The sequence below is a fragment of the Syzygium oleosum genome, unplaced genomic scaffold (genome assembly GCF_021117445.2).
Source record: "Syzygium oleosum isolate NSW1041296 unplaced genomic scaffold, Sole_v2.1 Sole_v2.02, whole genome shotgun sequence".
NCBI lineage: Eukaryota > Viridiplantae > Streptophyta > Magnoliopsida > Myrtales > Myrtaceae > Syzygium > Syzygium oleosum.
The window spans coordinates 12,813,065-12,823,869 of NW_026607486.1; the positions used below are offsets into that span (position 1 = coordinate 12,813,065).

General features: G+C 41.8%; 1 protein-coding gene across 2 annotated transcripts; it reads right to left on the minus strand.

Moving 5' to 3' along the window:
* Positions 1–239: 239 nt before the first annotated feature.
* On the minus strand, positions 240–5,529 carry LOC115681874 (calcium-dependent mitochondrial ATP-magnesium/phosphate carrier protein 3-like). Of its 2 annotated transcripts, none has more exons than XM_056308912.1 (4): positions 4,778–5,529; positions 2,807–3,595; positions 2,596–2,686; positions 240–379 (listed from the first exon to the last, which is right to left on the minus strand). In XM_056308912.1, exons 1-4 carry the CDS (start codon positions 5,196–5,198, stop codon positions 343–345), a joined length of 1,338 nt encoding a protein of 445 aa, XP_056164887.1. In that variant the 5' UTR covers positions 5,199–5,529; the 3' UTR covers positions 240–342. The 2 variants fall into 2 exon arrangements, with proteins under 2 accessions (XP_056164887.1, XP_030461832.1); XM_030605972.2 differs by lacking the exon at positions 240–379 and adding an exon at positions 1,951–2,476 and having other exon boundaries at positions 4,778–5,528.
* Between the last annotated feature and the right edge of the window lie 5,276 nt (positions 5,530–10,805).

Below are 10,805 nucleotides of genomic sequence, written 5' to 3' on the forward strand. Positions count from 1 at the left end.
CGATGTAGTGCCACGTCCGACGAGTTCACGCCACAATTTGGCTTTTTCGGTTGTTCTCGTGGTAACGCGCCGATCGATCTATCCGTCGCCAAAAGCACCGAAAAAGAGATTCCTCATGCCGGTGTTAGGTTCACACTATGGATGCACGCGTTGCATACCCGCCTTTTCAGCGAATGGGAATCGGGTTTCCTGTTTATGAGTGATGAGAGGCACGTGTGGAACGCACGCAGGAGATGATAAACGTGGAATTTGCCGAACCATGAATCGCATATCGCCCCAGGCCATAATGTATTATGTTGAACATCTTGATGCAGATGGGTCGTTTGCTTTGAGCTAAATTGACTAGGTGGACTCTATATGCGGCGCAAGCGCCAAGCATCTGCAAATTTTTGAAAGCCCGATTAGTACAACTCGTAGCTATATAGTCTACAGCCCGGTGCGTATCACTTCGCTAAAGAAAGGAAACAAAAAAATGTTGGGGTACGGATCGGTAGAGCAAACTTCTTAATCCAAAATCACCTGTCATCTTTTGTTTCTTTTGATGAGTACTCTTGTCCTTTCTAACACCATCAAGGGGCGAATATTTAAAGGGATAATGACCCAAATAGTTACTAAACTTTAACCTAATATTCAATTTGGTCCATGAATTTTTTATTTGTTTAATATAGTCCCTGAACTTTAGCCCAATCTGCAATGTGATCCCTAAACTTTTAATTTGTTCAATGTAATCCCTAAACTTTTGATATATGTTCAATTTAGTCTCTAGACTATATGAAAATGTTTAATATTGACCTTCTATTAATTCAAGATCAGGGACATCATTGAACATTTCCATATAACTAAGGGACTAAATTGAACACGTACAAAAAATGTAGGGACCAAATTGAACAAATAAAAAGTCCAATGATCATATTGCACATTATGTTAAAGTTCAAGGTCCACATTGAACAAATTAAAAGTTGAAAGACCACATTGCATATTAAGTCAAAGTTGAAGGATCATTCATGCCATTTTCTCTTATGAAAGAGAGAGAGAGAGAGAGAGAACTAAATAGAAGTCGTACTCGGCAACCATTCAAGAAAGCAATGAATGTCAATTGGGTCAAAAGAAGCAACCATTCCAGAAAGCAATGAATGTCAACTGGGTCAAAAAGAACGAATGAAAACGAAAATCATCAAAAGCTCGGTCGCCGTACAGTGCCGGCAGAATTTGACTCTGGAATAAAATATACATAAACTGCTAGCCTCCAGAATATAATCTGTTCCTCTGTGGCTAGATTAACATAACACCAAGAAAAACTACGTCCTCCCTATGGGCGTGTTCCTGATAGTAAGATTAAGCATTACGTTATAGTGAAGATCAAAGCTTAAGATTGATTGAAGCTCTAGTTAATCTGGCATTGTATCAGCAAAATATCCACAGGCAAAGTTAATGAGGATGATCAGCCCAACTGGGACGCACAAGCTGATTTCTACAAGAACAGTCCAAAGGTAATCGCTATAAACTGTCAACATTCGCAGTTACGATGATTAAACGACAAGCACAGAACGAGAAACTCAGCTCATCATCGTCCAGGATCCACATTAAAGAACCGAAATGCGCATACCAGGGACAAGTTATGGATGATATCACCAGAATTTCCAAAAGTCACAAAATTTTATCAAAGAGCCAAAGCCCGAAAAATTAATTGGACTGAAGCTATGAAGCTATCTATTGTACATCAATGACATGATCTAAGCAAATGGTTAATAGGAAATGGATATCCCAGAAAAAGACCCAGGCAAGTCAATGTGTGTCCGTTAAAGTGATCCTGCGATTACTATTCCAGAAAAAGATATTGGATGCCATCACAGTGAATCCGAGAGGAATGAAAACCACAAAGACAATCAACAGGTGGTAAGACTATGGAATATTGGGATCGGTAATGAGTAAAATATACAGAAAACACAATATATCCATAACTGGAGATTCTGATTAAATTGCCGCCAGAAAGAATAACAAAATCAGGTTCCTGTCAATCTTATGCCGTGTGCTTTCTGTATCATACAACATGGGTAGTTGGTAATCGCTCCAAAAAAGAGGGTTTGAGCTACCAGATCGTGGGCAAGCCAATTTCGCCCCTTCCAATATATCTTAAACTAGCACTGGATTATAAATTAGACAAATAACCATAGGATCTACCAAAAATGAGTAACCTTATTAATGTCTTCCTCATGAAACCACCCCTCCATTTGTCAGCCTAGTCAATCCCGCAGTAGCAACTGGAAAAGTTTGCATAACTTGCTATTCCAAATGTAGTCTCTTTTTCATAGTCTCGTAAACCATATAAGTAATGCTTGCTGATGGAACAACTTTGAGCAAATTAGGGAAGATTCCTTTGTAGAATCCCCTAAGCCCCTCATGTTTAAATGTTTTCCTAAATACATCTGACATGCCTTTGTATGCAGCATCTGTATTGGGGCGCTGGGCTTGCATTCTAAAATCAAAAGCAAAGTTAGGATGGGATGCAAGAAATTAGATATCCTAGTCCCAGATCTAAACAATGAGTGCACAGGTAGGGAAATGAGAAGATGAGATGGAACCATTTGGACATACCTTGTCCTTACGACTTGCAAAGGGTAGACACAACTAGCTCCAAGAGCTCCAGAGGTCATCCCACAGACCAGCTGCACTAGAGGGCCAGGCTCTACAGCCATTAAAAACAACATTAATAAGAATAAGCTCCAGGCACAAGTAGAACTCCACAATCACTGTGAAACGGCGAAATAAAGGTAGTAAGCTATTTCAGCAGTCGTGACAAGCTTACCACCATCCTGAAGAATGTACTCCTTGGACAAATCTTTGAAGGTTTCATATGCAGCAAGGTCAATGCCAGCATAAGGAATTATCCCAATCAGAGATGGAACAACCCCCCTATAAAATGCCCGAGGCCCCTCCTGAACCCATATATCCCTAGTCATTTGTCCTATACTAGGAAACTTCCCTCCGTCAGGAACATGAGTTTGCAATCTAGTTTTCACAAGATCCATGGGATAAACAGCTGATTGTGCTACAGCTCCTGCTAAACCACCAGCAAGAAGGCGCCCCATAGGCCCGATTTCGGCCTTATCTTCTCCTCCTTGTGCGGTCACAATGGCACGTTTCAGCATTTCATAAGTATAGAACCTTATAGCACTCTCAGGTGCCACTTTCACAACATTTAATCCATTGCCCCGGAAAAATCCCATAAGACCTCCGTCATTCCATATTGACTTTATTGCAGGCATTATACGAGTACGGGTGGTTTGCACTTGTAAAATAACTTTCAACCGGTCAAGTGGGGCAGTTGCAGTACGAGATGCTGCTCCAGCCACGGCTCCTGCGATAAGATATCTGCTTGCATGGACGTGTTTACTAATGCCCTCTGGTACCACAGTTTGTTCTCCAATATCAACAAGGCAAACTCTTTCCAGGTAATGATAAATGTTCTCCATAGTTGCCTCGTGAGGGTAAAGCAGAAGAAAATCTCTCCATTCTTCAAAGGTTATGACCCCATTATTGTCCTTATCCACACGCTCAACAAAACGGGCAAGCTCCGCGTCATCAATTTTAATGCCTGCAAACAAGAGTCTGGTGTGGCTTATAGAATGAAAATAACCAATCTATGCAGATCCATTAATAAGCATTCCTTTGTTAAGAATCCATGAGTGCTAAACATCAAACTGATCAATTCATTCAATTATGAACATCTACCTAGCCAGATGAATTGTTACTTGCCGCATGTATTTTGCTAACTGCCTTCACAACATAAAGAGGAATAATCAAGATGGTTGCTGAATCAATTTTGACAGGTCAATATCAAACATCACATGATGCAAGGCTGGGACTCAATAAAAGTATCTTTTAACTGAAAGACAAGTACAGAGCCCCCAAGGTCAAAGACACTGCGATATATCAAATACAACAATAGTAAGGGAAGAATAGGGTAAAGTACTAGTCACCATTTACCACCAAAATAAACGGCGAGTGCAGAGGGGAAGGGGAAATTTTGGTTTTGGCATTCTTCTTCTTCTTCTATCGATATTCAGAAGTTTCGGAAAATGTTTTAAGTCTTACTCTCTTTTTTTTCATGACAAAAATAACGGAAATTAATAAAGACAATTTCGGTTACACTTGGCAGAATGTGAAAGATTCACTTACTACTGGGGATATTGTACTCAACTACGAAGAGCTCTTATTAACTCTCTTCAAATTCAAAAAAAGATTCGCTATGAAAAATATATGCATGCAACAATCCGTCAAGCTTATTTCCTACAGTCCATATACATCATCCTGCAGGCTAACATAATCTCTTTCAATTCGACTGATTTTTTATTTTATTTTTTTGGTAGGGGCACTGACGACAAGAACATATCACTGATCAGTACAGGAGATAAAACGAAGCAAGCAATTATTGCATTCAGGGAAGAAAACTAATCGAGTCCTGTCACAATATGCTGTGGTTCAAGGTATTAAAACAAGACTAGGATAATACCGTAAGTGCCTAGCGAATCGCAAGGACATTGGCGATCCCAATTGAGCGTGACCTCAAATTGATTGTTCAACAGACATGATTTACAATCTTCAAATCAGCCGACGCGAATCAAATCGAGCAACCAAATCTAAAATCAGAACTCTCAATCCATTGAGAACACTAGCCATCCAGCAATCAGCATCTCAAATGAAGTAAACAGCAAAGAGTTCAAATAAGCAACACTTCAGGAACGAACGGACAGGAGCTCATGACAGACAGTATTACCTGCCCTAAGGAGAGCATCAAACAGCTCCTCAGGCAAAATGGAACCATTGTGCTCCACATCAATGGCTTGAAAAATGCGGTAAAGCTCGAGCTCCTTGTCGTCCATGTACCGCTTAAACTCCTGGTAATCCACGCGCCCATCCTTGTTGGCATCGCACACGTTCAGCAAATCCTTCGCGTACTTGTACCCCGAAGGTATTTGCAAGGCGGAGAGGCCGGTCTCGATCTGCGCATAATCTAAGTAGCCAACATTCTCGGCATCGAAGAAGCCGAACATGCTCCTGATTCTCTGCTCCCTCTCTTCCTTCGTCTCCCCCAACGCCAGCAGCACGTGATCCATCGACGCCGGGCCCGGCTTTCCGACCGGATTACGCCCGTTCGATCGCCGCCCTCCTTTCTCGTTCTTCGCGCGCGCCTCCATCGCTCTTATCGAAACTCAAGCCGAACAGAACTCCCCCACACCTAAACAAAATCCTCCGATCCCAAAGAAGAAGGGAGGAACGATTCCAAAACCTCCTTCGAGCTATGCAGCTCGTCACGGCAGAATCAATCCCTGCGGCCGCACCATAACCTGATCGAGATCCGCGCCGAAATGCGGACGAACAAAGTAACCCCCAGCAGCAGCTCCTCACCGATTACAGAATCGCGAGGAGCAACGCGGGCGGCGAGAATGCGATTCGCAACGAACACGAACGCCTAAATCCGAGTCCAATTTAGGTCAAAAAAGCGACCGGCGAATTCAAACACGCGAAAGACGGAGCGTCAAAGAAGGGAGAAGGACGGGCGAGGCGGGCGGCGGGGAGACCCCGGCCGAAGACTTAGGGCCGGCGGAGCCCGCCGTGCGGGGCGGGGCGGCGAGAGGCCATCGCCGAGGAGATTCCGGCCGGAGGCGGGGGAGGATCGCCGGGCGGTGACCGCTTCAAACGGCGGAGGAGATGCCCATGTCTGAACGGAAGGGGAAAGGAGGCAGCAGAGAGGCGGCGAGATCGAGAGCGAGAGAAATCGAATCGCTCGATTTTTCCTCTTATTTTTGGTATGCTTTTTGTTCAAATTCGAATATTTATTTAAATTTCGACCCAAAAAACAAAAGAATATTTATTTAAATTATAATGAAAAATGTGATTCCGATCGACCGGACAGGACAATTTACGAGACGAAGAAGGGAAATTATGGGGGAAAAAATAATATATTATTTCCTTTTTCGATATATATCTAATATATATTACAAATTTATCAAAAATTAATTTTTTTGACCATATAAAAACCGTTAAATTTACCATCCGTTAAATTTTACCGTCAAATTACGGAGTTCGATGACACGTGACAACTGAGGGGTGTACCAGTTTGGGGTTTTACCCCCCCAGTTTGTCACGATTTGTGATTTTTCGTGATATTAATCCAATTTAACGGAAACTAACGGAGGGTAAATTTATCACAAACGTATCTATTTGGGATTTTTTGTTGATCAAAAAATTAATTTTTGGGTATATTTGCCACATGTGTACCAATTTGGGGTTTTTCATGGTATTTGACCCTTTTATATTTTCGCGATTCAAAATTTCCCGAATATTTTTCCTCTTTTTTTTCATTTCATTCTTGCCGACCCTGATTTACCTCTATTTATATTGATAATTTCCGGTATTTGTGCCAAATGGGGTAAAAAATAAATCATATTATTTCCCAAAAAATATTAGAAATTCGTGGTTCCAAAAAAAGAAAAAGGAATATTCGGTCGTGTTTCGTGTTTTTGGAGGTGGCCTTTCGTTGGAGCCGCGGAGGCATATTCGTCGTTGGGTGGGTGGGAGTCCCACTGTAGCGTGAACGCTAAACAAATCGCAGAGATTCGGAGGCCCATGGTCGCCGGAGGCACCGAGGCCCCCCCGGCCCGTGAGAAAACGGAGGGAGGCCCGCCACGGGGTCCGGTCCGATCCGTTATCCTGTCCGGCGCCCGGGCGACGCCCGTCCTTTCCGGCGGGATGTGATCGGATCGGACACGCCCGGGTATGGAGCCTCGCCCGAGGATTTAGGAACGGGTTCGAATCAAGGTCCGCACGATCGGTCGCCGGGCCATATCGAACTTTGATTGCAAGTCGGGCTATCGTAGTATGGACCGAACCGAACCCGTGCTCGATAGCTAGGCAAAAGAAGAAAATTCGGGTCCGACGGGTTATGTTTTTACCCCCCTCGCTCTATGTTTGGCGAGAGAAATTGCTACACGAGGGTAGCACATGTATCGAACTTTGATGGTGGATTTTCTTGAAGCAATAGAACTAAGTACCAAGAAAAGAATGGAGTGCATTGCGGAAAAGTAAATTGCAAAGAGTTTAGTGCGAGAAAATAAACGGACGATAAAAGACAAAAATTTTTGATTTGAGTCTTTTATTGATTCCAGCTCTAAAAAGTCCAATGATATATATATACACTTATATAAACTTTGGTGAAACATAGATTACACTATGTGAAATCGCATTGCCAAAATTTCCATATATCGTCCGCCTAGGCCGGTATTGAATTGTTTGTTATCCCTTCCCTTCCCTTCACCCCCGGCGACGTTTCCGCCTCCGGCGTCACATAGTATAGAATCGATATAGTTGTATGGTGGACGATCTTATGAGCATGGTGGAATTCGGCACGGGGGGATCGGCGGCCACGGCCTCGGAGGAGGGAATGGGGGCGGTACAGGCGGCCATGGGTGCGGCGGGCATGGATGCGGCCGTATGCATGGGATCGGGGGCGGCACCGGAGGTGGAGTCGGCGGCATCGGGCATGGCTTCGGGGGCGGCACGGGTGGTGGCACGGGTGGTGGCCCAGGTTTGGGTGGCTCGGGCGGTTTAGGCCCAGGCCCAGGCCCAGGGTTAAAGCAAGATTGGAGACAGTTCAAATTGGTCATGGCGCAATTGAAAGCGCAAATCCTGGGATGGTGCAACGTCCTAGCGCACTTGTAGTTGCACTTGACCAACTTGAGGTCGCAATCGAGGAGGCACTGTGCAGCCGGTGCGGGTGGCACGGGCGGTATGGGTGGTGCGGGCGGGTCATGGTGCTTGCCCTTACCCTTACCCTCGACTCGGCCCGTGCCGGTGCACAGTAGCAAGATCAACAAGGCGAGGGCGCGCACCGCGGATCTCGGGCTCATGGCGCTCATGGCTTGGCTCGTCGGGGTAGTGTTCTTTCGGTTCTCCGACGAGACATTTCGGGAGGGATCGGGGTGATTATAAACAGATCGGCGAATGGCCAAAAGGGGAGGTCGAGCGATCATGGCGTTTGGAACAACGTCTTCATCGAGTTCGCATGACGTCGCTTTGCGAGGCTTGTTGTCACGGCATGCATGTTTTGTTTAGTTTCTTTGGGAGATTTAGGCGAGGATCATGTACTACTAATGCGAGCTTAGCATATATCCACGCTAAGTATGATCGAGTTCTAAAAATTTTCTTTTGTGGAATTAAATTTTGAAAGTTTTTAGTGGATAAATCGATCAAGTCTCCATATGAAGAATCTCACAGGCAGAATGGCAATTTAGTCTGCCTTTGTTTTTTTTTTTTTTTTGCTAAAAGCAATTTAGTCTGCCTTAGCAAATACCTTCATTGTATTATCCCTAATGGGGATTGATAAAAAGGTTAATATTATGAAAAACTCCAACTTGGTACATCTGTGACAAATTTAGCCCAAACTAATTTTTTAACCATAAAAAATCTCAAATCGGTACACCTGTAATAAATTTACCACAAATTAATTTTTTGACCATAGAAAACCCTAAACTGGTACACATGTGACAAATTTACCATAAATTAATTTTTTAATCACAAAAAACTCCAAACTGGTATACATATAACAAATTTACCCCAAACTAACATTTTGACTATCAAAAACCCCAAACTAATAATCCCGTGACGAATTTATCCTTCGTTAACAGATAAATTTGGGGTTTTACCCTATAGATTTCCACGTTAACTTGCCACGTCATCATACCACGTCACCATGTGTCTTTCACGTTAGCAAATTTAATGGTAAAATTTGACGAAAAATAACAAAGATATATCAGTTTGAAATTTTTTATGATAAAAAGATTAATTTTTGATAAATTTGTCACGAATATATCAATTTAAAATATTTCGTGATCAAAAAATTAATATAAAATAATTTATTATAAATATATCGATTTAAAATTTTTCGTGATATTAACCCTCGATAAAACCCGTAACAAGTGGCTTTCCGGCGGTAATGGGGGCAAAAATATTGCCCCACAAAATGGGTGGGGTGAGGATGGATTTGGTCATCATTATCTCTTGTTTTGACCTGTCCCGTCCCGTCCCGTCCTGCAGCCAAGCCCCACTTATATATTAAGTTTAGTGTTAATAAGTATTTTGCATAAAAAAACAAGGACCTCTTTTGTCATTTTTTTAAAATTTGAATAGTACTAAGACGATAATTTATTGTTACTTTTACAAGGATTAGAAAAATGGCATGGTGCCAAATTTAAGTAAACTTTTGGAATTAAGAAAGACTAGAGGCCGGACGAAACAGGCTACGGTGACACGTGAATGCCTCATGAAAGTGGGGGATGGAGGGGTGTCGATGGGAAAACATTTTCCAAAGGACTTTGGTCCGCACAAGGCAAATGATGTTTAGCAATTTTTTTGAAAGTGTTAGGGAGAAGCAATTGCATTTCTAAAGGTCGGGCCTTAAGCTTAAGGTAGGTCCGGAGATGTTTTGGGCTTTGAGTATTTCCGGAATGTTAATATATTCTTTTCTTTCAACTTTATGCTCGCAAAACTTTCATAATTCCTAAAATGCTCTCATCTCGTGCGACGTCGCCGGCGAAGGGCTCAGGTCGCCGACCCTGACCAGATCTGGCATCAAGAGCCCTCGCATGAGGTCAAGCGACTCCGGAGACACAGCCTAGGGTCTGGGACCATGCAACCCCCGGCGACTTCATGTAAGGGCCGCCGATGCCAAATCTAGCTCGTCGGCAGCTGAGGGTGCGCATGGAATGCATTCCGGAATAAAAATTCTGTTCCGGAACAGAATGGCGTTTGTTAAAAAATTTCCCGAATGCATTCTGGAGCGATTTTTGCATTCTGGAATAAAAATGCGTTTGTTAAAAATACTTGATTCCAGAATGCATTCTTGATTCCAGAATGCATTTTTGATTCCGGAATGAGTTTTTGGCAAGAAAAAGAGAAGCTACTTTTTGGAGCTTCTTGATTCCGGAATGCATTCTCCCTATTTTCTCACAATTTTTTTTTTCAGAAAATGCATAAAAATTGAAAAATTCTAGAAAATTTCATAAAAATTTCCGGCAAATAAAAAAAAGTCAGATTTCGGGAAAATATGAAATTTGGTGAATTTTTTTTTTAAAAATAAAAAAATAATCAAAAATTTCAAAACTTTACAGAATAGCTTAAAACACATGTGGCCACCCACTTTGAGTGAAATTTAAATTTTTTGAGGTGCCCAAAAAAATCAAAAATTTCAAAACTTCACAAAATGGCTTAAAATACCTGTGGCCACCTACTTTGAGTGAAATTTAAATTTTTTGAGGTGCCAAAAAAAATAAAAATAATAAAAAAAAAAAATTTTCAAAACTTCACAAAATGGCTTAAAATACCTGTGGCCACCCACTTTGAGTGAAATTTAAATTTTTTGAGGTGCCCAAAAAAATAATAAAAAAATAAAAAATTTGAAAATTTCACAGAATGGCTTAGAATATCTGTAGCCACCCATTTTGAGTAAAATTTAAATTTTTTGAGGTGCCCAAAAAAATAAAAATAAAAAAATTCAAAACTTCACAAAATGGCTTAGAATAACTGTGGCCACCCACTTTAAGTGAAATTTAAATTTTTTTAGGTGCCCAAAAAAAATTTAAAAAAATCAAAAATTTCAAAACTTTACAGAATGGCTTATAATACATGTGGCCACCCACTTTGAGTAAAATTTTAATTTTTTTAGGTGCAAAAAAAATCAACAAATCAAAACAGATTTCTGTTCCAGAAATCAATTTCTGGAGCAGAATTAGTCATGTTTTACCAAA